We start from the raw sequence: 27,885 nt of genomic DNA on the forward strand, positions 1-27,885 counted from the left end.
AAAATCATTTTGAGGCATAACTTAAAAGTATATTTCAGGCACCCAATTTTATTTTGGTGTTAATACATCATGTTACAGGGGCGCCTGGGTGGCTCAGTGGGTTAAGCCTCTGCCTTCGGCTCAGGTCTTGATCTCAGGGTCCTGGGATCGAGCCCTGCAACGGGCTCTCTGCTCAGCTTCCCACTCTCTCTCTGCCTACTTGTGATCTGTCAAATAAATAAATAAAATAAAATAAAAATACATCATGTTACATAAATTTTACACTTTAAATTACTCAACAGTTCTGCTAATTCTCCTTCTAAGTAAGTAACACATTCAAGTTTGAAAATATTCCTCATAAAACCTGTACATTAGCTTCATTCTAAGTCTTACAAGGAAGAATCCTTTACCAACTAAATTGTATCTCCCACTCACAAAAGTAGATGTGGCAATGATAATCACTTTGTAGAATCTTATACTAAATGAATCTATTATGTAGTACCTGAGAATATGCCTATGTTAACAAAGTCTCTTGATCCTACTTCACCAATTTTGACAGAGGACACGGACTATGATCAAACCACTTGGTTTTCAGTACTAATAATACTCTATCAACTATTAATACTATTATTAATGGCTCAGGAACTAATTACATCAATTGAAAATGATTAATATTTTTAAAACACAGGTTTTAAAGGGTCACCTTAGAGATGTCAGCAAATGTTTCCTAAGCTTTCAAAATACAGATGAGATTAAGGTTAAATGTAACTTAAAAGAAGTAACCTTATGAATAAGATCAACAATAAATGGATGTGGTTAAAAAAAAAGTGCTGAATCGGGGATCAGATGAATTTACTATCTCTATATAATAAAGTCCCAGAAAATCATAAATAGTGTGAGAAAATTAATGACGGGAAGCAAAAGATCAAGACTTCTGAACCAAACCAAGATTAGATCAAAACATTTATTTTTTTTGTGTGTTACAAAAACAAAAATAAATCCCAGCAGGTAATGAAATAAACTTTTTTTTTTTTTTTAAAGTGTCCCATCCTGGGTTCTCTGACTTAGAATTTAGTACAGTTCAAGTTTAGGTTGCTTCAACACTTCTTCTGGATGCTAAGAGGTCTCCATCTTATAACCATGTTTCTCTAGTTCAGCTCTATAATAAAACACAAAAGAAGAACAACATCACTGGACATTCTTTATGATAAATTAAAGAAACAATGTTTTTAGAAATACAATTAATTAAACAATGAGCTAAGCCTAGGCACAAATATAAAACACTACCAAGTAGCTTTAACTTTACACGCTTAAAAGAAATCTGCGCAAGAAGGAAGCTGAATGTGAGTAAACATTAATGCTAATAAAAATCTGCTTTCCCATTAGTAAACCTAATTTTATATTCCTTAATTTTCTGATAAATCTATTTAAGGAAAAAATGTGAGAGATTAACTCCTATCTTCCAAACATCTAGAACACAAGACATCTGGTATCAAATTTTTAGGAATTTTATAATCCTAGTAGGTATTACTGCTATTTACACATAAAGAATAAACAGACTGCTTTCCATATTGACATATATCTATTGCTCTAACCCAGACAAAAGTTATCAAATTTAAAAGTACATGGGACTTATTCTTCATTAACTATATGTAGATAAAACATATATAAGTTATAAAATACTAAACAAGATTTTACTTAAAAAAATTTTAAATGTGTATTAAAGACCTCAAAAATTTATAATTATATACCCAATATATACAAATATATATTGTAAATATACAACATAAATTTAATTTATATTTCATATAAATTTACTTATATTTATAAATTTATATTTTATATAAATATAGATATTTTGTAATTTTTTTAAAATTTATTTTTATTTATTTGTCAGAGAGAGAGAGAGCGAGCGAGCACAGGCAGACAGAGTCGCAGGCAGAGGCAGAGGGAGAAGCAGGCTCCCCGCTGAGCATGGAGCCCGATGTGGGACTCGATCCCGGGACACCAGGATCATGACCTGAGCCGAAGGCAGCTGCTTAACCAACTGAGCCACCCAGGCGTCCCTAGACATTTTGTAATTTAAATAATTTATTCAACCTGAACTTTCAGTCATCCTTATATACTGCAACTTTTCATCTGCTTTGCATAAAACAGATGCACAAAAAAGTTTAGCTCTATAGTCAATTTCAGCTAAACTACTACTCCAAGTATGATCAGTAACTTCTCTGCCACAATTCAATTTTTTTTTTAAGATTTTATTTATTTATTTGACAGAGATCACAAGTAGGCAGAGAGGCAGGCAGAGAGAGAGGAGGAAGCAGGCTCCCTGCTGAGCAGAGAACCCGATGTGGGGCTCGATGCGGGGCTCGATCCCAGGACCCTGGGATCATGATCCGAGCCGAAGGCAGAGGCTTTAACCCACTGAGCCACCCAGGCGCCCCTGTCACAATTCAATTTTATAGAAGTTTACAACAAAATTATTTCAGAGCCAAAGCATGATAAAACATTGTATAAATGTAAAGTATGATTAATGTGCCCCATGCCATTATATCTGGTAAGATAAACTGACATTTGTTCTCAAGTATAATTTAGGTTGGACACTATCACACTATCCAATGTAAACACAACACAAAAAAACACATGTAGGAATGATGTATATTTACTATTCATTTACCCAAATGTCACTAAAATATTTAGTTATTTATAATACAAACACGGATCTACAGTCCATGAATAATATTAAATCCAGAAATTATTCAGAAAAAACATTTTTATCTTCTGCTCAGGTGTAGAGGATAGTATGGCTGGTGGTAAATCACCCCTTTAGTAGTCAAAAGATCAGCCCATGTTTCTGCTCCTTCCTTTGCTAAATTTAACCAAAATGCTTCTTCTGCCCCCCCACCCCATCCCTTTCCAGGAGATTAAAGATTTTATCTGTTCTTCATGTTTTCTACTTAAAAAGGAAATAATTTTTAAAGTTTCTTAATAGTCTTCTGCCGCCTTTAACAGAATCAATGTAGATTATTCAAATTCTCTTATTCTACAACAAGAACAAAAATCCTGGAAAGTCAGCCTACAATTTAGTTAACAGGTACACCAAATCTGTCCAGGTTTGCATCTGCCTTACTGAAAGGAGGTAGTGACTAATTACATTTGTAAATTATTAACACATACAAAGGCGAATATGATATGCTTCTCTATTTTTAGAGAAGATGGTTTTTTGCTAGAATTTAGGACATATAAAAAACCAAAAGGAAAAACAAATTGAAGTACTAAGTACAAAACACAAAATTATACAATCTAATCTATACAATCTAACAAAGAGATGAGAAAGAAATCCAGCACAATTGGAACAGTATCACAGGACACATATAGTGACTGTACACTATCTGAAATAAAAACAGCACCTTTCCTTTTTCAACAAAAACAGAAAGACAAATAGCCACTGGTAGGTTTGAGAACGCTCTTATTATCCAAGAAACTACTCTGCTATAGGACAGTGGCTATATTTGACATGGAAATCAGAACAATATTGGCTTCCTGGATTTTTTTATGTAACATGTGATGCAAGGTCAGGAAAACTAATCCCACCCATTTCTACTGAATGTGTCTCTAAATAACTCCAAGAAGAACTAAGAGTCATTGTTTTTGCTGCTTCTATTTGTTTCTCTATGACTTTTAGTTACTTGGAGATATAGGTGGCCTTTTTCTTTCTACTTCTATTTGTTATAGGTATTTACAGTGAAAGAGAAAAACATGGAAAGCGGAAGGCTAAGACATGTAGCTAATAAAAAGGCAGATTCAGAGTTGGAACTCAGGGAATCAGAATGACTCTAGAAAATGTACTGCCTCTCCAAAGCTAGGGATTAAGACCTATTTACAATATCAGAACACAGTAAAATATGTTCTTTACTATGGCTTATAATATCACATTGAGGACCTCTAGATGTTTTACAAAGACTAAGAAGAACATCTTTGCAGATGTTAATCTGCAAAGTTAATCAGGACAACTAGTTAATCTGGAGGACAACTTTTTTAAAGCAAAGATAAAAATATTATCTGACACGGCAATGTCCAATACAAGAATCACATATGGCTATTTATTAAAATTAAATAAGATGAAAAATTCAGTCCATCAGCTGCACTAGCTACATTTCAATGTGCTCAAGAGCCATATGTGGCTGGTGGCTTCTGTACTGGATAGGGCAGCATACAAAACATTTCTATCAATATAAGAAGTTCTATTTTATAGTGCTGATGAGATGTATCAACCCACATGTGGAAAAAAAAAACCTCATGATTCAAACAGGAAAATAAAAAGAAAAATCTTATTCACTAATAAAGGTATCAAAACTTATACTCTCATAGAAATCCACAAACGTAAAGGCAGAACACAAAGGAGAACCTAAGAACTAAGTGTATTATAAAAACAACAGGACACAAATAATGCTCTACTTGAATGAATGAATAATGCTCTACTTCCAAGCTAGAAAAAAGACAAGATGCAGTAGTGGCAAGAAATCCAATTGTCAATGTATTTATTACTAAAAGTCTCCTGGTAAGATCATTGTATTTAATAATGTCTTTTTTAAAAATTATTTATTTATTTATTTATTTATTTTGAGAGAGCAAGCATGAGCATGCACACATGAGCAGGGGGAGAGGGAGAGTGGAGAACCTGAATGTGGGGCTCAATCCCAGGACCCTGGGATCATAACCTGAGCCAAAGGCTGACACTTAACCGACTGGGCCACTCAGGCGACCCAGTATTTAATAATGTCTTAGTTTAATTTTTTAAGAGAAAAGTGCTATTTTCTGACTTTGAAGGATAAAAAAGAAAAACATTTTGAAGAAATTTAATTTATGAATAGCAAAGGAAGAAAATTCATTCAGCTTCAACCTGAAAAGTTTCAAGATAACAGAAAAGAAAAAAAATGATAAATGATTAAGAACTCAGAATGGGGATCAACAGAGCCGGAAGGCCTGAAAATATTCTAAGAGTATAATGATTCTAGTGAGGGAAGAAAGAGGGGGATGCCTACTGAAGAAAAAAAAAAAAAAAAAAAAGGTAGCAGGTGTTCTCTGATGTTGCTCAGTTTTAAAATATGAACCAAAAATTAATGCAAAAAGTGGCAAGAACTTATACACACAGAATTTAACCCCAATATGGATTGAGAGCTATAGAAAGAACAAAAAAGGCTGAGAGCCATATATGAATAAAGAAGAATGAGAATAGATCCAATGCTTGGAAGAGATGTAATATTAACAGATTCAGAGAAAAAGCAGAATTATTGTTCAACAGTATTGTTCCTTTCTTGTTCATAAAACTGCAACAGGAAAAACATCATTAATACAAAATTGAAAACTAAGGTGAGATAACTCTAAACTGCATTAAAGCAGCTTAAAATCTCTAGGCTCTGAATAATTACATCTCAGCACACTGAAAGAATGAAAAGACACAGTCAAAGAGTCAGCCATTTTGAGAAATCATGGAGAATTGTAAAAGTACCAGAATAAAAGTGAAAGGTAAATTGTGCTATTTCCAAAAAGGGGAGAAAGGTGATAGATAAAATTGTTATTAGTCTCCAGCAAAATCCTAAAATATCTTTAGAACGTAGGGTTTTTGAGTCCGTGAAAAATGCAGTGTAGAACAAAAGGTACTGCATCATTAAATTTCTTATAAAACATCTCTCTTTTTGAACAAATGTACTAGACTAGAAAATTAGAAGACTGCAGTAGAACTGCTAGATCTTGATTTGAGCAAAGTATGACAGTTTACTCTGTGGCCAAGATAGATACTATGGGTTGAATCAAAATAAAATTAGGGAGGTAAGAATTATCTCTACAACAAATGGTACTGGTCTAACAAAAGAATGAAGTTGGACTCATTTCAAACCATGTACAAAAATTAATTTGAAACAGATCTTAGACCAAAATGTAAGAACTAAAATTCTAAAACTTATAAGAAAATATGTGGATAAATTTTCCTTGAATTTGGCAATAAATTCTTAAAAAGTAGATAAACTGGACTTCATCTGAATTAAAAACTTATGTACAAAGAACACTATGAGGAAAATGAAAAGTGAGCAGAATGAGAGAAAATATCTGTAAGTAATAGGTCCGATAAGGGCTTAGTACTCAGAATATATAAAGAACTCTGACAACTTAACAACAAAAAGAATATCAACCCAACTTAAAAATGGGCAGAGGACTTGACTAGATTATTTCTTGAAAGAAGATATACAAATTGACAACAAATACACAAAAAAAGGCTCTTCATTAGTCATTTGGGAAATGCAAATCAAAACCACAGTGAGATACCAATCCATACCCACTAGGATGGTTATAATAAAAAAAGAATAAAGTTTTGATGAGAATGTGGACAATTTAGAACCTTCATACACTATTGGTAGTAATGTAAAATTGTGCAGATGCTGTGGAAAACAATTTGGCAGTTCCTCAAATAGTTAAAGAGAATTATGATATGACCCAGAAATTCCACTCCTAGGATTATATCCCCCAAAGCTGGAAATAGGTATTCAAACAAAAACTTGTTAATGAATACTCATAGTAACACAGTTCACAGTAGTCAAAAGCTGGAAACAACCCAAATGCCCATCAACTGATAAATGGATAAACAAACTGTGGCATATCATACAATGAAATATTATTCAGCCATTAAAAGAAACAAAGTACTGATACATGCTATGGCATGAATGAAAGGTGAGAACATTATGCTAACTATAAGAAACTAGACACACAAGATCACTTATTGTATGATTCTGTTTTTATGACTTATCTAAAACAGGCAAATCTATAGACAGGAAATTAGTAGTTGCCAGGGGCCAGGAAAAGAAGAATGCAGAGTGACTGCTTAACGGGTATGGTGTTTCCTTTTGGGGTGATAGAAATGCTTTGGAATTACATAGAGATGATGGCTGCAGAACACCGTGAATATACAAAATGCCACTGAATTATACACTAAATGATTAGTTTTGTGATATATGAATTTTACTTCAATCAATCATATTAGGTAAATTTGCACATGAATATGAAAAAGTACACTCCCAACACCCCAATCTCCTTTCCAGTTTGAGAATCACCAATCTTTTGGGTCCTGGCATTCTGGTTCTAATTTCTGCTGAGTTATTCAACATTGGTGGAAAATTAATGTTGGTAGAATTAAACCCACAAAAATAAAAAATAGCAAATATGCTTCTATTTAACTACCTTTGTAAAGAAACTAGAAAGAATAAAAGTTCTATGCAATTACACAAAGTATTCATGTTCAGAAACACAGATGAAGATAGTAGATTTTCCTTTTCGTAATTCAAAAATGTATTTCAAAGATTAATGATCTTTTAAAGAGGTCAATCATCATATGTAAGTTATATATTCCATCTTTACAATTAATACTAAGCTATATAAAATCTGACTTAAAACTTACCGTAACTGATTGGAGAAGTCATCCTCTACATTGTCATCATCCCAATTATCCTCCCAGACATGTGCATCTTCATCTTCATCTAAACCAGCCCAATCTAAAAACAGAAACAGATGCTGTCTAAATACTTCTCACATGTTATTTTCATAAATACAGAAACTTCAGAAAGTTTGCCACTTAAGACACAATTCAAAACATCTAATACTATATCTATAAGAAATAGTAACCCTCCTCCTTAAATCTCAATTTATGCTGTCATGTTCTCTCAATTCTAGAATTTGCAGAAAATCTAAAGCAGAAGTTAATACAAAAAAATTCTATTTGCCATGAAAATGTATTATAATTTCAGGAGGATACTTACTTTCCTGATTTTTACCTTGGGCTAATTTTTATAAGGTCTATTTCATAATCTTCTAAAATACAGCACCAATGATGTGAAAGTAAACTGAGGGGAAACTGCTAAACATAAAAAATGATAACTCATACATAAATAAAAAATGGCCCAAATTACAAGCATCACTAACATTTGCCTATCATCAATAGAAAAATTTTAAAGGGAGGACAAATATAGATATGTACAAAGAGGAATGCTACAGTTTTTAATTTTCTCAATTTCCTTTTTTGCTTCCTTCCCTTTTGATGATGGGGAGAGGGGTTAAATTTTAGCTTCTGTTTAGAATACTCAGAAAACCTATGAAACTAACATCTCCTTCCCTACTACCTCAGATATTCGCATTATCATTTCTTACCTATCCAATGGCAATATTCTTCTATCAGGCTCTTCTTGCTTCTACTTTCTTGATCCTGATAAAAATCTAGCCTCCTGGGTTATAATGTCATTATATATTCTTCTTCTTTTTTTTTTTTAATGTCATCAAACCATCCCAGAAGAGAGTTTATGCATACTCTGTTGTCCGACTTAAGATGCACCGCCTGCTTTAATCTTGACATAGCTTTATTACAAAAAATTGTAGGATTTTGCATAATGTATTTGTTTTAAAACAATGATTTTAATTATTTAAATTTAAATCCACTGGGATGATTCACTCATGTTAGTCACGCAACTTAAGTACTCTTATACACATTTCCCCCTTGTAAAAAATAACAGTGAAGAGCAATTCACAAGATCTTCACTTTTATTCAGTTCTAACTTTACTTCACATTTTGAAATTGCTTAAAATTTTCTATTCATCAAACATATGCTGTTCCTCATTTCTTTGTCTTTCTGCCATCTTTTGAACCTATTAGTTGGCCTGACATCTACTTAATTAAAATACCTTAATTAGTTAAAATACGATTCCCCATTAAAAGGAACTATAGATCCCTGAAGAAATGGCTGATACCAGATCTGGAATAAGGAAGTTAACAGGTAAGTTTGGGATTCCTCTTTATAAACATGTCAGAAGGTACTAAAACTGGGTTAAAGTTGTTTCAACTGGCCAACTCTAGAACAACTTTAGAATCACAAAGAATGACATACTGAATTAAATGAAAAAAACCCATGAGTCCATAGCAGTATTTTGGGGGGATGGGTTGTTGGGAAGGGGATGCTCTTTATAATTCCCAGGTACATAAATGCGGAAAGAATGACAGAATTAGAAAAATCACCATTTTGCAACCCTCTGTACAATTCAGGCAAGGATCAGCAATGGATACTAAAACTATTGAGTGAAAAATAGCTGAAACTACACAAGATTATGTACTTATTAAATGAGGAGAAAATTGGAAAGATCTGGAAATCACAGTCTTAACCAATGATAACACTTAGCATCACCAATAAATTTTGACAATTTGACATGTATCTTTTGATGTAATGCAGTGAGAAATAAACATCACCAATGTAGTATTCATTAAAAATGCTGGCCTTTAATCTAATCATGAAGGAAATACCAGGCAAATCCAGAATGTGAAATTCTTTATAACTGATATCTTCAAATAAGTTAATGTCATAAAAAACAAACAAACACGGGGCGCCTGGGTGGCTCAGTGGGTTAAGCCGCTGCCTTCGGCTCAGGTCATGATCCCAGGTCCTGGGTTCAAGCCCCACATCGGGCTTTCTGCTCAGCAGGGAGCCTGCTTCCTCCTCTCTCTCTGCCTGCCTCTCTGCCTACTTGTGATTTCTCTCTGTCAAATAAATAAATAAAATCTTTAAAACAAACAAACAAACAAACAAAAAAGAACAAAAAAAAAAAAGGAAGGGGCTGTACTGGATGGGGGAAAAAAGTGATGAGACATTTTCTACAACAGTTGGTAAAGTCTGGATATGGACTCTGTATCTGGATGACAATGAATTAATGTTAAGTTTCTTAAACATGACTGTAAAACTGTTTTAGAGGAACATGTCCCCCACTAAGACATACATGCTAAAATATTAAAGAGTTGTGTCATTTTGTCAACAGTTTATTCGTAGGTGGTTCTCAAATATATTTGCTATATATCATATATATTTCTATCACATATGATACAAGTAAAGTAAACAGGGCAAAATATTAGCAACTGATAATCCTTAGGTATTTGCCGCCTCTTTTTAATTGACGCACAACTGACATAGAACATTGCATTAGTTTCAGGTATACAATATAATGATTCAATAATTGTATATTTTGCAAAATGATAACCACAGTTAAGTACAGTTACATCCATCACCACACATAGTTACAAAATTTTTTGTGATGAGTAATTTTGAGAGATTTACTATCTTAGCAACTTTTAAATATGCAATACAGTATTATTAACTATAGTCACCATGCTATATACAGTACATTCCCATGACTTATTTATTTTGTAACTGGAAGTTTGTACCTTTTGACCCCTCATCCATTTTGCTCAGCCCCACCTTGTCCTCTTTTTTAATACTTTTCTATAGGGTTGAAAATTTCAAAATTAAAAGGTGGGAAAAGTAGTTTTTTAAAAAATCACTTTGGGGGCACCTGGGTGGCTCAGTGGGTTAAGCCTCTGCCTTCGGCTCAGGTCATGATCTCGGAGTCCTGGGATCGAGCCCGACATCGGGCTCTGTGCTCAGTGGGGAGCCTGCTTCCCCCTCTTTCTCTGCCTGCCTCTCTGCCTCCTTGTGAGCTCTCTCTGTGTCAAATAACAGAAAGAAAAAAAAATGACTTTGGAAATCAACTCTGGAAGCCTTCCCTATGCCCATCTCCTCCTCCTTACCCTCGGGGAATAGGACCCCTCTTTTGTGTCTATCTCTATTACAGCAATTACATACTGTACAACCATAATGATCAGTTTATATGTCTATGTCCTTTACTGGGGTCTGAGCTCCTTAACAATTAATAACTCTGTATTATTTACCTTCGTATTCTTAAACTACAAACAGTACCTAGCATCATGCACAACAAATGGCTATGAAAAATAAAACTCTAAATCAGACCTTGTATATTGTTGTATAACCCCCTCCCCACCCAAAACAGTAAAGTTATACTCTCTCTTAAGTATGTCTTAGCCTAAGTTTCACTTTAGTAATTACTTATTAGAGACATGGCTAAGAACATTTCAACTTGAAAAGAAAAATAATAAAACGTATGATTTAGGTTTTTCTTGTAATGTACATATAAATTAAAATCTATTCAACAATTGTTTATAATATGGATATATTACTCATTATGTTATATACCTAACAAAAATTTTTGAATGCAATACATGTCATCATGATTTAAGAATAGAAGTAAGTACGTCTATTTATCTGGTCCCCCAAGACAGAAACTTAGGAGGCATCTTAACTACTCTTTCTCCTTCAACTACCACAATCACTCATTATGACCCTTCCATTTCAACTCCCAATTATCTCCAGAATAAGTCTCCCCTTCCCTATTCTTACTGCCACTTATTAATTTAGGGTTATTCCCTTCATAAATATTACTGTAGTCTTCTTTCTGTCCCCTGCTCCCCAGTGGTACACAGTTTATACCATTCCACCACCAATGCCTAAAATGCAACTGCCATTTATGTCCATTACTATTCAAAACCAACAGGTTGGAACCACATTTTATTAAATCTGCAACTCTGATATGATTAGCTGAGTGCTGGGCACACCACAGACACTCAATAAAACACTGGGTAAATGGACTATACTTCTCAAGTGCCCTCTGTGTGGTCAATCTCAAGAAAACAGAGGCCAGTGTGATCTCAGTAAAGCCAAGAGCATCTATTTCAACACAGAAGAGATCAATAAGCACATGTATTATGAACTGGAAATGTAAAATTCTCAATTATACTTGAGAATGTCTTTGAGAATAGTGGTAACTTCATCCAGTGCTCCCCAAGGAAAAATCATGGGGGAAACTCAAGACCCTAGTGCTTGAAAACATGAAAAAGTTTCTCTTAGGCAATTTATTTCAGGTTGTTAAGAAGCTCAGTTAAATGTATACCCAACCTTAGGGCACCTGGCTAGCTCAGTTGGTAGAAAATGTGATTTTTTTCTTAAAAAAAAAAAAAAAAAAAATTTTTATTTATTTATTTGCGAGATGGAAAGAGCAAGAAAGATCACAAGCAGGCAGAGTGGCAGAGGGAGAAGCAGACTCCCTGCTGAGGAGGGAGCTCGATGAAATCCCAGCACCCTAAGATCATGACCTGAGCCAAAGGCAGACACTTAACCAACTGAGCTACCCAGGCACCCCAGAGCATGCAATTCTTGATCTCTGAGTTCAAACTCCATCATGGGTGCAGAGCTTACTTAAAACACACACACACAGGGGCGCCTAGGTGGCTCAGTGGGTTAAAGTCTCTGCCTTCAGCTCAGGTCATGATCCCAGGGTCCTGGGATCAAGCCCCACATCGGGCTCTCTGCTCAGCGGGGAGCCTGCTTCCTCCTCTCTCTCTGCCTGCTTGTGATCTCTGTCAAATAAATAAATAAAATCTTTAAAAAAAAGCCACACACACAAACACACACACACACACACGATGTATACCCATCTTTAATTATTGCATATAGGGCAGTGAATGTATATTCATTAATAAAAGCTCTCAATAATCAAAAGTATTTTTACACAAATAAATTTTCTTGTACCTCTTAGCATATTATTCTCAAGCAGAGACTACTATAATTACCTAAATTCAAATCCTAACTATTCTCTGAGGTCCTTAACAACAATAATACTTAACAGTAGTATTAATTATATCTCAATTGACTGGGCTAGAAATAGCATTACATTTCCTATAGTACCTTGCAACTCAAACTGAAAATTTTTATTCTGTTTGTGAAACTAACTATATTTTATCATGAGTAGATTAAGACGTTAAAAAAAACTGGGGAACCACATTAAGGATTTCCCTTAGTCTGTGGAAGTGTGATTAGAAAGCTACTGCAACCCATTTTTATTTTTACTTTTTTAAAGATTTTATTCATCTATTTGAGAGAAAAAGAGTGCGCACGAGCAGGGAAAGGGGCTGAAGGAGAAGCAGACTCCCGCTGAGCAGGGAGCCCGATGTAGGACTCAATCCCAGGACCCTGGAATCATGACCCGAGCTGAAGGCAGATGCTTAACCTACTGAGCCACCAAGGCACCCAACCCATTTTTATACACACACACACACACACACACACACACGCACTCCCAAAGCTAAAATAAACTGAGAGAAAAACATTTTGCACCTTTATAGACCAGAAAAGTGACTTAGTTAAGTCAAGAGTTAATCATCAGGTACTGGGATAAAATAGTATTGTTAATTCTCAAATTGCCATTGCAATCAATAATAAACTGTTCATTATATATGTTATAATATTATGAATAAACTTTTTATTCTTCTAAGAGGGATATCTCAGAAAGTAAGGTATTCTAAGGGAAGTATAAGGGGGCAGAAACTGCAATGTTAAGTACATGAGAGGAACATTAAGTAAAGGTGGTACTGGGTGTAGCTAAGATAAAATTTTAAATTAAAAAGGAGCCTCATTTCAAAAGTAGATATATTTCTCTACAATACTGAATGATTTTCATTTTAAAATTAAAACTAAATAAAGCACTTCAAATAATCTCAAATTTAACTTTCATAGAAATTTGTATTCTTGTATGTTGAACTTGTATTGGGACAACTAAATTCATAATTCATTTTATGGCAAGTGAACACTGACTATATGCATTCATCCACATCCTCTCCAGTCTTGCTATAACTTATAGTTCCATAATTACCTAATAGTTAATGGACAGCTTAGGATTTTGATTCTTGTGTTGTGCTAATTGCACACACTAAGGCCTTCCAGTATAAAAAAATCCACATAAAACTAACTATATCATTACACTGCAATGTAGCAAGATATGGCTCTACACTTCGTTTTTTATAAAATGTCTAAGATGAAGTACTGTTTAAAATCATAGAATTTTAGAGAAACTCTTGGACATCACTGCACATCATACCCTCCTTCATTTGAAAACCACCACCATTACCACTACTATAAAACAAAAAAGGTAAAGATTGTTTACAAGAAAATATTTAACATTTTCTACCAATATTTCAAAATCCTAGACTTTAAACATTGATATTGGTATTGAGCCAAGAAACAGGAATCGCTAAATTAAGTGTTTATTTTACTGAAACTTTAAGCATTCTTCATAAAGATATCTAATGAGGTGTAATGTTCCACAAATAATCTGAAAATATTAAGACTGGATAATATGTTCTTGAGTAAAGGGGGTGATATAACTAAGTAACAACTGAACTGTTTTAAAGTTCTAAGACACAAAGTCTCTTAACCAGCCCACAACACTAATTAAACATAACCAAGTTATTTCTATCTATACTACTCCCTAATAAACAATAATGTGTCAAAAGATTTAAGTTAGAAATATAAAATAAAAGAGTATTTATTTCACATTTCTCTGCTAATCTTGTACGTCTACCCTTCCAAGAAGAGTAAAAACATAGTTTTCCCCTGCCCCAGGAACTTTTAATCTTACTATGACTTGATTCAAAACGTTGATTTCAGTACTGTTATTATTTGATGTCATTCAAATGTCTTCAAGCTGGCTTTTAACTCAAGAATTTTTAACTAAAGAGACTAAAAAAACAAAAACAAAACAAAACACAAAATCAAATTGTTAATCCAACTTCCTCAGAGAATCACCAATAAGAAACAACAGATTCAATAACTTGTTTTATAGAAGCTCCCAATTCCTAACTCTACATAGGATAGAAAAAGCCAAAATTCTTAACATGAAAGACACTAGTTTGAACAGTGTCTTAAAAACTTAAAGAGAGGTACAAGTTTGGGTTTAAAAAGTTGAATTCTGGGGTGCATGGGTGACTCAGTTGTTAAGTGTCTCCCTTCAGCTCAGATCATGATCCCAAGGTCCTGGGATTGAGAGCCCCATATAACACTCCCTGCTCAGCAGGGACCCGGCTTCTCCCTTTCTCACTCCCCTGTGCTTGTGTTCCTTCTCTCACTATCTCGGTCATAAATAAATAAAACCTTAAAAAAAAAAAAAAAAAGGTGAATTCTGATGATAATTTAGCATACAGATAAAGTATCTCTCCCTCCTTTAAAAACCATCTTGTGCTATTTTAATGGCAAGGAAAGGAAAAAGAAGGTAAAAATAAAGTTTAAAAAAAAAAAAGGAAAGCAGCTCATGAGGGTTGGGCACAACAGTACTGTGAGCAAAATTTTAGGTAGAATACACACAACGAAATTCATAATGATAGTTCTGTATTTAGTAGTATTATAAAGTACTTTATAATTATGATACTATTGAGTATACAGAGATACAAATTTAGAAAAGCTGGTTAAATTCTTCACAAATCATCATATGAAATTCAATGTATTACTCTTTAACCTTAATGCCTTATCTTAGGAGTTAGACACACTGAACTCTGTATGAAGTGAACAGACACACTCAACTATCCTTCCAATTATCACAGGTGAAGAATCTAATATATAATCTTTTGAATTACAACTTATTAAGCACTTTAAATCATTTAACAAAAGCACCAATGAAGAAATATGTGTTCATTCACACTAACAAATGGGAATCCATAATCTATTTTAGGTGGAAACTTTAAAGATTTTATTAACAAATGTACTGAACATATTATGTAAAAAGTTTAAGTGATAAGGTAAAAATAACACCCAAGTGTTATTTCCACTTATAAATCCTCCATACTGTACATATGTTACATTATATATAAATTACAATATATGTATACTCATACTAAGTGAATGTGTAAATTAAAAAGCAATGTTGTAATCTCCGGTATCTGGCATTTCTTACAATATATCCCTGATTTGTGTTTTAATTTTCAATTCTAACTCTAAACTGATAACTATGCAATTTTATTTAATCACTCCTTTTTAAAGCCTTAAACCCAAATATAGTTTTGAAAAGAGCAAAATAATAAAATGAAATAAAGGATACCTGATTCATGTCTAATGCTTTCCTTCAATACATAGCTGACTTTATAAAGTATATACTTTATCTTCAACACTAAGTGCATTGCCAGGATTGTGATTAATCATTTAAATAACCACAGCTGTGTTTACTTCAGTGTTCAGGCCTCCAGATGTGTATTGGTAAAAAAAAAAAAAAAAAATTACCATATTTTAAGAAGAATTGGAAGTAACCAGTAACAGATGCCTAATACATAAGTTTCTAGGAATTCTAGAAAATTATTTAAGACTTTCCCCCAGATATGGCTTTGTTCACATTTGCCAGTGAGAACTGTATCTGTGACTAGCCTTAAGTTTCACAAATCCGAACCATCAAATATCCCACATACTTCTTCTAAGTATCACCTTGACATTTAAGTATGGGAAAGGGTTTTCTCTCAACTTAGTATTTTTTTTTTTAAAGATTTTATTTATTTATTTGACAGAGAGAGATCACAAGCAGGCAGAGAGGCAGGCAGAGAGAGAGGAGGAAGCAAGCTCCCTGCTGAGCAGAGAGCCCGACTCGGGGCTCGATCCCAGGACCCTGAGATCATGACCTGAGCCGAAGGCAGTGGCTTAACCCACTGAGCCACCCAGGCGCCCCTCAACTTAGTATTTTTGAAATTACTCTCCCCACTCTCCAATACACATTCCAGAATTCCCCTAAAAGTATGAAGTATACTATTTGAAGAAAAGCAAAAAAGAAATTCTACTTATACTAAATAGGGTTGCAAATGCCTTATTCTATACCAATGTGTAGGAGCATCAAATTTTCATTTAATCCTTAATAGTAAAGCTACCCTGAGTATAAATAAACTAATCTTCAACAAAGTGTCTTCAAATAAAAATTGTGCATTTATATGCAGAACATTATATGAAGAAAAAGATTTTTAAAAACATATGGAAGTTTGAAAAATTCTTAATTGTACACTTACCATCACAGGTAAGTATACAGAGAACTACCTACCATCATAGGTAAGTCAAAGAGAACAGCAACAGGTACAAAATCATCATTCTGCTCATGAATTCAACAATGAAGGCACACTAAATCTAGTCATTTTGAGATGAATATACATGTCCCTGCTTAAACTGTATAAAATAGATTAAAACAAAAATTTAAGTTTTACAGGTTATCATGATACAAAAACAACTATACCCTAGAGATCTAATGTCTATTCAATAGCTAAAAAATCAGTACCTAGCACAGCACCATAATATTACTGTATTTTCCCCAATAAGGACCAAAAATGTCAGTAAGGAACTTTTAGACCAACCAACCAAATGCAAGTCCTAAATGATGTTGCTACCAGACTACTGGTAAGCTTTCAGTTATTTGTGGTCAGCAGTCTGAAAGAGGCTCAAAATAAGCTAAATAATCATTTATAATTTTTCATATATTTTAAAAGAAGGAAATTCAAACACAATTCCTTTCATCGATAATTTAAAAATACACGCCTCTGGGAGAATGGTTCCACAATAAAGTCATGCTGACTTTGCTTCTCTTTATTAGCGTTTAGAGTTTTTCTCTGTACTTTTATAAAATTGCCGAAAGCCATTACTCTCATTTTTTGCAAGGCCTCATGCCCACACTTGTCGCAATTCCCTCATTCTGGTCCTCCATATGAGTGAGTTAAGATGCGAGCCCCAGCACCTGTCTTCCACTAGACATGCAAGTGCAAAATCACAACCTCCAATTTCTTATTCCCAACAGTCCTTACCAAAGCAGTTGCCAAAGCTCACTTGTTATTCTTGTGTCACTCTCTTCACTTCTCTCCTAATACAGCCTTTCTCAGGCCCTTAATCCTCAGCTAAGCTATTTCAACATTTTGCTAATCAGCTTCCCTGACTCAGTCTCTTTTCTATCTTTCCAAATTAATTTAGCTGAGTTGATCTTAAACTACCTACAGCTTAAAGGAGGCCCCATATATCAAACAAACAAAAAAATCTACTTCTCATGTATCTAAGGATAAAGTCCAAACTGGACTTTTGGTTTAAAATTTTACAATATTAGGCCCCAAACTACCTGCATTTACAACCACTACTTCATAGTCAAATAAAACACACATATTATTTTTTTCACCTCCAAGTATCTACACTTTTCCCCTTCTTTTGGAAACCCTTGTTCTACACTTCTTCTTTTTTTTTTTTTTTAAGATTTTATTTATTTAACAGAGGGAGAGATCACAAGTAGTCAGAGAAGCAGGCAGAGAGAGAGGAGGAAGCAGGCTCCCCGCTGAACAGAGAGCCCGATGTAGGGCTCGATCCCAGGACCCTGAGATAATGATCCAAGCCGAAGGCAGAGGCTTAACCCACTGAGCCACCCAGGCGCCCCTACACTTCTGTCTTTTGAAAGCTTTGTTCAAATGTTGCTATCTCACCTTGTACAGAACTGGAAATAATTTCCCCTTCTTTTCAACCTCTGTTAGCTACACTTTACTACCAATTGTTTAATTCCCTGCCCTCCCTATCCCGGCCCCCACCACTGGAAGGAAACTCAATGAAATCTTACCCAGAAGCCCAACAGATAAAGATAAGCAAAAGCAAAATTGCTCTGATTTAATTGGGGGTATTGAGGGAAGGGGTTAGAGCTCCACCTCCCAAGATAAGCACCTCCAAAATACTAAAAACCTCAAGCTTACTATGAAAATCACTGTGCCCTGACTCCATGGTATTTCTGAGTTCAAAGGTAAGTAACACCTAAGGAGTCAAATTTGCCTCAGTACAGCATCTAGTTAACTGTGACTTGGTAAATTACCAAATTTTGCAAAGCCCCAAGCATAAAAGCTTTATAAATCTGCTATGTGAATTAAATGAGACCATGTATCTAAAGCACTTACTATTGATAAGTGGCAGCTAACATCATTCTCTCTGCACCATTCACTGCCAGATTTATAGGAAGCACTCAACAAATATATACTGAATAAATCATTTATTATGCACCAATCACCTCACAGGAACTTGAGGAGTAAGGAAAGTAAGAAGGAAACATGTTCCAGAATAAAGACAATACTGTTTCTACCAAACATTACATGTACACAACACAGAAAAAAAAATATATTTGGTGAACTTTTAATACTTCACACAACACAACACAATTTTTAATACTTCACACAAACACAATGCAGGAAAAAAATATATTTGGTGAACCTTTAATATTTCATAAGAGTTTAAATATAGTCTTTGAAACTTTTATTTTCTCCTCAATGTTTTCAACGATTCATCACATCTTTCACTGAGTGATGTTTAACAACAATCCAGTAATAATGTTAAATACTGAAGCTGCAATTGCTTACTTCTTGTTTATTCTATAGGATCAGTGAAACAGCTAATCCAAATAGTTTTTCGAAGTAATTTTTACTGTTTAATATCCTGGAGCACACCTCTCACTAAATCCTCCCAAGCACATACATATATATGTGTGTGTGTATATATATATATATATATAGCACTATATATACATGTGTGTGTGTATATATATATATATATTTTTTTTTTTTTAAGAATTTTTAAAAGACTTTATTTGTCAGAGCGAGCAAAAAGCAGGGAGAACGGCAGGCAAAGGGAGAAGCAAGCTCCCCACTGAGCAGGGTGCCCAATGTGGGACTCAATCCCAGAACCTGGAATCATGACCTTGGCTGAAGGCAGACACTTAACCCACTGAGCCACCTAGGTGTCCCTAAGCACCAGTATCTTGATTTTTTGTTTTCTTAACTCCACTGTATTTCTTTATACCTCCTGCACATCTGTATGCATCCTTAAACAACTGTTTGCTATTATTTTATGTATCTTTATATTTTATATGAATACACTATTTTTAGAGTACTTTTGGAAATTAATTTAAAAGTTTTCAATACTAGAAAACTAATCATTTTTTAAATAACCAACAAACTCAAGCATTATTTTGGATATTCCTAAAATTACAAATAAAATATTTGTCAATTCAATTCTAAGTAAATAACAAATATCCAAAATCCAACTCCCTAAAGAGACTGGAGGGAAGAAAAGGGAACTAATATTTATTGAGTACCATTTTGTGTGAAACTCTGTGCTATGCATTTCATATGTATCACTGTTATGTGTGTATCCTCCTCCATCCCAAAACAGTTATGCTGAAGCCCTAACCCCAATGTAATGCTATCCGGAGATGGGGTCTTTGGAAGATAATTAAGATTGTGTAAGGTCATGAGGGTGGAGTCCTCAAGATGTGATTACTGCCATTACAGGAAGAGACACCAAACAGCTCGCTCTTTCTCTCTCCACCCTGTGAGGACACAATAAGAAGGCAGCAGTCTGCAAGCCAGAAAGAGAGTTCTCACCAGTCACTGAATCAGCCAACACCTCGATCTTGGACTTTCCAGCCCCCAGAATGGTGAGAAAATAAACTTCCATTGTTTAAGTCACTCAATCTACAGTATTTTGCTATGGCCCCTCGATGGTAACAGCTGGGGTGCCTGGGTGGCTCAATCCGCTAAGCATCTGCCTTTGGCTCAGGTCATGATCCCAGGGTTCTGGGATCGAGCCCTGCATAGGGCTCCTTGCTCAGCTGGGAGTCTGTTTCTTCCTCTCCCTGCCACTCCCCCTGAAGGAAAAAATAACAGTCAATCTCACTTAACTCAATACCAAAATCAAAATGATGACATTTCATTTTTCATCCATCAGGTTCACAATGACTAAAATGCTAAATATGGATAATAGGCAACCTTACGAGGGAAAAAGTAAACTGTGATAGAAATTTTAATTGGTATAGCCATCTCAAAGGCAATTTAAGGCTATATGTCAAAATTCAAAATGCACCTGTTAGCAAATGAGGTGGCAGAGCCAAGAGGGCATTCCTACAGAGGCAGAACATAGAGTGAACACGGAGAAGTCATGTGGTGCTTTAGCAAGGAGGGGAGAGGGTGGCCTGGCAAAGAATGTTGAAGTCCAAGTGACATAAGGAAGGTAACTGTGGGTGGAGGGGTCAACAAAGATTGGCTAGGGAGCAGGATGACCAAACAGACAATATATTTAAGACAGTGAAAGCCAGATTTCTCCCTGTTAGGGAAGGGAAATACAAATATGGAAAGAAAATGAGCTAGAATGAACCCCATAGTGCTGAACTGTAACTGGAGACACTGTGTGAACTTTTGTGTACTTCCTAGTTCCTTCCACTGAGAGGGTCCCCAAAGCAATTAGCACAGCTGGAGTTAAGATCCTGCTTTCTGAATACTATTCTCCACTGAAAGAAATGCTCCTTGGAGAAAGAGCTGATTCCAGGATTAGAGCAGGGAAAGAACAAGATTAACTTGGAGTATCTTTTTGTGTCAGAATGCTTGGAAATGCACAATGACGGTGACATGTCAAAAGGTCATAGAAGACAGTATGACAGGGCTTCCCATGTTCAAATATAGGACAATCTGAGGATCAAAATAAATAATAGCACCATACTATAACCCATTAAATGATAATCCGAGTCTGTATGGATACAAATAACCAAATTAATAAACTGAAAGTTTGATAATGAGTGGAATTTAGTATTTCCATAGTTTCACAAAATGCCTATTAATTACAAAGGGAAAATGAGTAATCTAATTTTGGAAGAGCCTCACAGAAAATACCTTAATAAAGTGATCGAAGTGAACTTCATCAGTAATAGAACAAATGTGAATCATATTCTACCTGATAGGATGTAATGAGAACACAAAATCGCAACTATGATATTCCTGATAATCAAGGTGTAGAACCTGAATTTAATCAGGTGAAAACATCAGAGAAATCCAAGTAAGGAACATCCTACAAAATAACTGGTCTATAAACTTCAAAAGTGTCAAAATCATGAAAGTCAAAGACAAACTGAGAACTGCTCTAGAATGAAAAATACTATATATAATATGGTCCTCTGTATTTTTTTAAAAAATATATATATATAAACATACACAATACATACATAAATTTTGGAAAGATACTAAAAAAAACTAGTTAACAGTGGCTATTCCTGGAGTATGGTGAATGATTTGGGGGAAAGGCAAGTAAATGCTTTTACTTTTTACTTTATGCCCTTTTATAGGTTTAAATTTTTGCTATAAGCAGTTACTTGTACAATTATCATATACGTAATACTATAAAAGCATTTTAAGGAAATTAACTAACATGAATTGATAAGCTACAAGTTGATGAGAGATGGATTCTGAAACTAGGTCTGATCTTAGATTCATTGTGCTTTTTCTACCCCAGGGTTCAAAAACTTTCTTCTTGCATATAATTACCATGAATGGACATGCAACAAGCACTCTGCCATTCATATTTATTTTTTCTTTATTTTTAGTAACACAATTTCTCCATTTCTTGCCACCACCACGTAACTAATTTAAATGTATGATAGTGTTATTTATGTGTCCACTATATTACATTTAATAACTGAAAATAGCAGAGCCCCTCTGAGCATTAGTTAACTAATGTATTATCTGACACATTATCAGTTGTATCTATCTTTATATTTACGATTTTCAGGAATCCCATTGATGGTTTAGTCCAGTTGGTATCCAATCAATGTAAATATTTCTCCATGGCATTTTTCACTGGACAATTCTTATGCAATACTGGTCTATACAAAACAAGCATTTAAAATCCTTGGCCTCTACCCCTAAATGTCATTACTTCACATTTGCATCTGTCAGGTAAATGTGATGTCCAAAAATACTTCCCTGGATAAGAACTACTGTAAGATGTCTTACTTTGTTAGGTGAGAGTAGCTCAGTTATTCCAGAGGGAACCACCAGCTTGTTTATTGTCTGCCTCAACAGACAGATTTCCATCAGTAACAGTCTCTTACCCAGCAATTTTTCAAGGAGGGTTGGAAGGTAGGTAGTACACTGCTCTTGAATTCATCAGGTAACAAAGCAGTTTCACTGATCATAGAAAAATTATAGAATACTTAGTATAATAGAGTTCTCTTGTAAATATAACTACTTCTGGAGGCAAACTCAGTTTCCTTTTAAATATTCTAAAAAGTTTTCCCCTAAACAAACAAACAAACCAACCCAAAAAAAACCCTCTCAATTCTGGCACAGAAAGAAGAGATTAAAAGAACCAAAAGGCCCACTTGTTCTTTCCACTCTTCTTTTCTCACCCACTTCTGATTGTCAGAGGAAGGTGATTAATGAAAATATTTTAAGTATCCTTTTAATATCTCTCTGATGAAAAATTTCTTGACATTTCAAATAAATTATAAAGTATTTCAGTTTTAGACCCTGCTCTAGTACTACCAACTTAGCCATGTGAGTTTGACAAGTTTTATCTTCTCTAGATTTTAAGTTGCTTTCCAGTTCTAACCATGCCAAAGACTCCAAAATTATAATCAATCACACACAGAATGCTGAGTGTCCTCCTAACAAAGCCTATTCTCAGTTTAAATAGCCAAAAAGCTGCAGAGAGCATTTCACAAAGATCCTAAACATGATTTTTAAACAGTTCTTTTTTTTTTTTTTTTTTTAAGATTTTATTTATCCCTTTGACAGAGAGATCACAAGCAGGCAGAGAGAGAGAGGGGAAGCAGGCTCACCGCCGAGCAGAGAGCCCAATGCAGGGCTAGATCCCAGGACCCCGGGACCACGACCTGAGCCAAAGGCAGAGGCTTTAACCCACTGAGCCACCCAGGCGCCCCTAAACAGTTCTTAACGACCAGATTATATACCCATCAGTTAGAGTAAATGTAAGGAACTGCCAAGGTAACACAGATCCACAGACTAAATAACAAGTTTTTAAAAAGAAGCATTTGTTTCTCTAGACCTTCAGAGAATCACCCCTCCCACCACTCGTACACCTCACACTGAAGAACTATTCAAAAGAAACAAAGAGGCTCCATAAAAACACATTACCGTAGCTTCCTTTTTAAAACAGAAATTCCCCTTCCTTAAAATGACTGAATGACATCCTACCAAACAAGTTCTTATCTGGGATGAGATGTAGCAACAACATTCCTCCAAAAGATGGATAATCCATCACTCAAACCAGGGATACCAAACTTCAGTAATAGTATTCATGCAGCAGTCTCTTGTAACTGCGAGCTACCCTACACAATGGGTATCACCCATCACCCACTTTCTGGAGCAATGAGGCAACAAGGCCCGTGAAAATCAGACCTCCTATAGTTAGAAAAGATGATTATAGGTCATTTTATGTTGTATCTGTTACTGTGTCTGACAATGGCACATTTACTATAAAGACAACCACAAGAAAGAGAATTTCCAAAGAAAGCAGAGAACCTGGAAAATAATTCAGGTCATAATCATTGAACTGAAAATTCAAATACTAAAAAATTCAAAATGGGCCATTTAGTTATTCTCCAACTGTAAAGTGCATACAAATCTTTAAAGGATCTTGGTAAAGTCCAAACTAATTCAGTAGGCCTAGGTTGAGAAACTGCATTTCTAATAAGCTGCCAGTTAATGCCAAAACTGCTGGTCCATGGATCACACTGAACAGCAATGAAGACTGAAACATGACTTGGCCATAAAAAACAAACGAACAAAAAACGTACAGTTTCAAAAGGGAAATAATTCAATAATTCCTTGGTGATATTTCTACAGGTTTTTTCTCTTAGTTTTGTTTTTTTATAAGAGCCGTTTTTATTAGTAAATATTTACTGGTTTCACCTATTGGGCTAATTTTGTACCCACCAAAATCTCAATTCAAATTAACATGAAAGGAAAATCTATCTAAATTATGAACTACAGAAGAAACACAGAAACCTAAGCAAAACAATGGCATTTCAATGTTATTTCTCATTCTAAATGGAAATATTTCTAAATGAACTAGGTTTTACACATTCAAACCTGAAGACAACAAATATTTTATAAAGACCAGTTAAGTGCTGAATTACTTAATTTTAATAAACTGGTTGATCTCAACAGGCTCTTGTCTTTAAAATAAATAAATAAATAAGTAGAATTCTCAGGGTATCTGGATGGCTCAATCATTTAATCAACCGACTCTCAGGTCATGATCTCAGGACCGTGAGCTCAAGACCTGTATCAGGTTCCGTGCTGGGCATGGGGCCTGCTTAAAATTCGCTCTCCCGGGGGCGCCTGGGTGGCTCAGTGGGTTAAAGCCTCTGCCTTCGGCTCGGGTCATGGTCCCAGCGTCCTGGGATCGAGCCCCACATCGGGCTCTCTGCTCAGCGGGGAACCTGCTTCCTCCTCTCTCTCTGCCTGCCTCGCTGCCTACCTGTGATCTCTATCTGTCAAATAAATAAATAAAATCTTAAAAAAAAAAAAATTCGCTCTAAGACCCTCCTTCCTAAAAATATTCTCTGCTTTTTCTCTTAACTTTAAAGAATTTTTTACTATATAACTGCAAAGACTTCGAACAAATTGCTGCTCACAACATAAACTTCGAATAAGAACAAACTACATATTCTGCAAAAAGCTGCTGAAATCAAAGTTGCTGAGAAAAATCATGTGTATCATTAGGTATTCAGTTATCTCTAGAAGTCTCCAAGCAGTCAATTCTCAACTACTTACTTTTTTTTAAGATTTTATTTATTTATTTATTTGTGAGAGAGAGAGAGGGAGAGAGGGAGAGGGAGAGAGAAACACAAGCAGGCAGAGTGGCAGGCAAAGGCAGAGAGAGAAGCATGCTCCCTGCTGAGCAAGGAGCCCAAAGCAGGACTAGATCCCAGGACCCTGGGATCATGACTTGAGCCAAAAGCAGTAGCTTAACCAACTGAGCTACCCAGGTGTCCCTCACCTACGTACTTTAAAATGCAAGTTTATTCATTAAACAAGCATGCATTTATTTTATTTACTTTTAAAATTTTACTTATTTGACGGATAAACACACAGCGAGAGACAAAACACTAGCAGGAGTGAGAAAGGGAGAAGCAGGCTTCCCGCTGAGTAGAGAGCCTGATGCAGGACTTGATCCCAGCGTCCTGGGATCATGACCTGAGCTGAAGGCAGAGGCTTAATGACTGAGCCACCCAGGTGCTCCTCAACAAGCATTTATTAACCACCTACTATGTGCCAGGCACTTTGTTAAATGTTAAAAATAAAGCTTGTCAAGCTTTTGAAATCTAAGCATCGATTTCCTCACAGTGTAGTGACAGTTACACTATATAATGTAAACAAAGTGCCTACCACTGTACCTTGTGTGTGATAAACAATGGGTAAAAGCTGTATGAAATATGAAGTCTGAGTAAAAAGTTGATCCTGCCCTCAATAAGCCAGTTCTCTACTGAAGAGCTCAGTGTGAGATTACAAACCAACTTAACAGTGAGGTAAAGGAAACATGTCTGGGGGGTCTGGGGGGCTCAGTGGGTTAAGCATCTACCTTCAGCTGAGGTCATGACCTGGGGTCCTGGGTCCTAGGATCCAAAACTGCTCCAGCTCCCTGTTCAGGCGGGAGTGTGCTTCTCTGTCTCACTCTGTCCCCCCCCCCCCCACTTGTGCGGTCTCTCTCAAATAAATAAATAAATAAATAAATAAAATCTTATTTTAAAAAAAGAGAGAGAGAGAGAAAACATGTCTGGACAGATAAATCCACTATCAAAACAACAACAACAAAACAATCCCCTCAATATATAATGAATCCCGTAACTGAAATGTGCTTTGGGTTAGTGTATGAGTCCTATGAATGCTAATGTCTTCTTCCACTTAGGAAAATAACAGTACACCATAAATAAGAAGAACAAATGTTCAAGCTATGTGGTTTTTTTATGCACAATAGGATCACAATGGGGTATATACCTTAGGACAATTTTGGCGAAGTTGTAATTGCTTAACAGATCGGTACACTATTGATCACAATTCTCTTCCTACCACCTTCAGAAAGGCTAGTAATAGCAGCCTTTACTTACAAGAACAAATATTTATCCTACACATAACAAATAATAAAGCAAGTAATTCTGGAAACCTACCTGGCAACAACAATTAATAAATTTTGGGTTTTATTTATAAAAAAATAAACAGAAGCAGAGCATCGTTCCTTGGATACCTAGAAGGTATCCATGATTTCTAGCCAGCTATATGACATTCGACAAACTTTCTTAATAGTTCCAAACTTCAATTTCTTTATCTGAAAAACGGTAATACTGGTACCTAGTTGCTAGAATTGTTAAAATGAATACAAGCAAAGCACTCAGACAAGTAATTACTCGATAAATATTAGCTATTTGCTATCCCTTACAATGAGAAAACTACTCTTGGTAAACATGAAACTAATAAAAATGTAACGTTTTAGGATTTTCTGTTAGTTTGAAGTGATCAAAAATGAGAAACAAGGATAAGGTAACAACGTGTTATTATCTACCAACACCTGATTCTACTTAAATGGCTTCATTTGTGAAGTCCTGAAAGTAAGCAATACTGGCCTAACCAGGTACAGCAATTTAATTCTGGGTGGTTTAAGGACAAAGGAAGGCTGCTATACTACAAGAAAATAAAGAAAAAAGAGATATATGTAGATATGAAGGAGGTGGCGGGTAAAAAAAAAAAGACCAACCATCCCGGACTCAGGCTAGAGGCCCGGGTCACCATGGCTCCTCCCAATGAGGAAGCAGAAGGCATTCAGCCTCACTAGCGAGGCCCACCGAGACACCCCGAACCCAAAGCCGGTCGCATTGAAGGTCGCGCGTGCAGAACCTCGAGAGCCGGCCGCAGGGGTCTGGACTTCCCGCCGGCGCCCCAGGGAAATCCGCGCCGACCCTACCCGGAGGCCTGAGTCACCGTCCGCGCGGCCCAGAGGCCGGGGCCCAGCCGGTTACCTTCTGCAGGGAACTCCTCGAACTCGTCGTCCTCCTCTAAGAGACCCAAATCCACCGGCTGCTTTTTCTCTGACATGACGACGCTCTGCGCCAAAAACCTCTCAGGCCAAGAGGAAAGTTGGAACTCTCACTTTTCCTCACCGAAGCCACCAACGCCAAGGCGCCCCTGAGGCCGGCTCTACCATCGAGACGCGGTAGAAGAGCAACGAGAGCAGCGCAAGGAATGCTGGGATACTGGAGGTCCGCCCAGCGCTTCCTGCGGGTTTAGCAATCCGTCGGAGTTAGAGATGGATCATTTTATGCCTTTATTGTTTTATCTGGGCTCTCTGAATTGGCAAATTTGGCATCCGG

General features: G+C 35.7%; 1 protein-coding gene and 1 long non-coding RNA gene across 3 annotated transcripts in view; one reads left to right on the forward strand and one right to left on the reverse strand.

Moving 5' to 3' along the window:
* Positions 1-1,017: 1,017 nt before the first annotated feature.
* SEM1 (SEM1 26S proteasome subunit) lies at positions 1,018-27,755 on the reverse strand. Its single transcript, XM_047695076.1, has 3 exons — positions 27,535-27,755; positions 7,430-7,523; positions 1,018-1,138 (listed from the first exon to the last, which is right to left on the reverse strand). Exons 1-3 carry the CDS (start codon positions 27,608-27,610, stop codon positions 1,096-1,098), a joined length of 213 nt encoding a protein of 70 aa, XP_047551032.1. The 5' UTR covers positions 27,611-27,755; the 3' UTR covers positions 1,018-1,095.
* Positions 27,755-27,885, forward strand: part of LOC125080896 (uncharacterized) — a 71,398-nt gene continuing 71,267 nt past the window's right edge. For both annotated transcript variants that reach the window (XR_007121531.1, XR_007121532.1), the window contains exon 1: positions 27,755-27,885. This is a non-coding gene — a long non-coding RNA (uncharacterized LOC125080896).

This window comes from Lutra lutra, chromosome 11 (assembly GCF_902655055.1).
Source record: "Lutra lutra chromosome 11, mLutLut1.2, whole genome shotgun sequence".
In the NCBI taxonomy this organism is placed as follows: domain Eukaryota; kingdom Metazoa; phylum Chordata; class Mammalia; order Carnivora; family Mustelidae; genus Lutra; species Lutra lutra.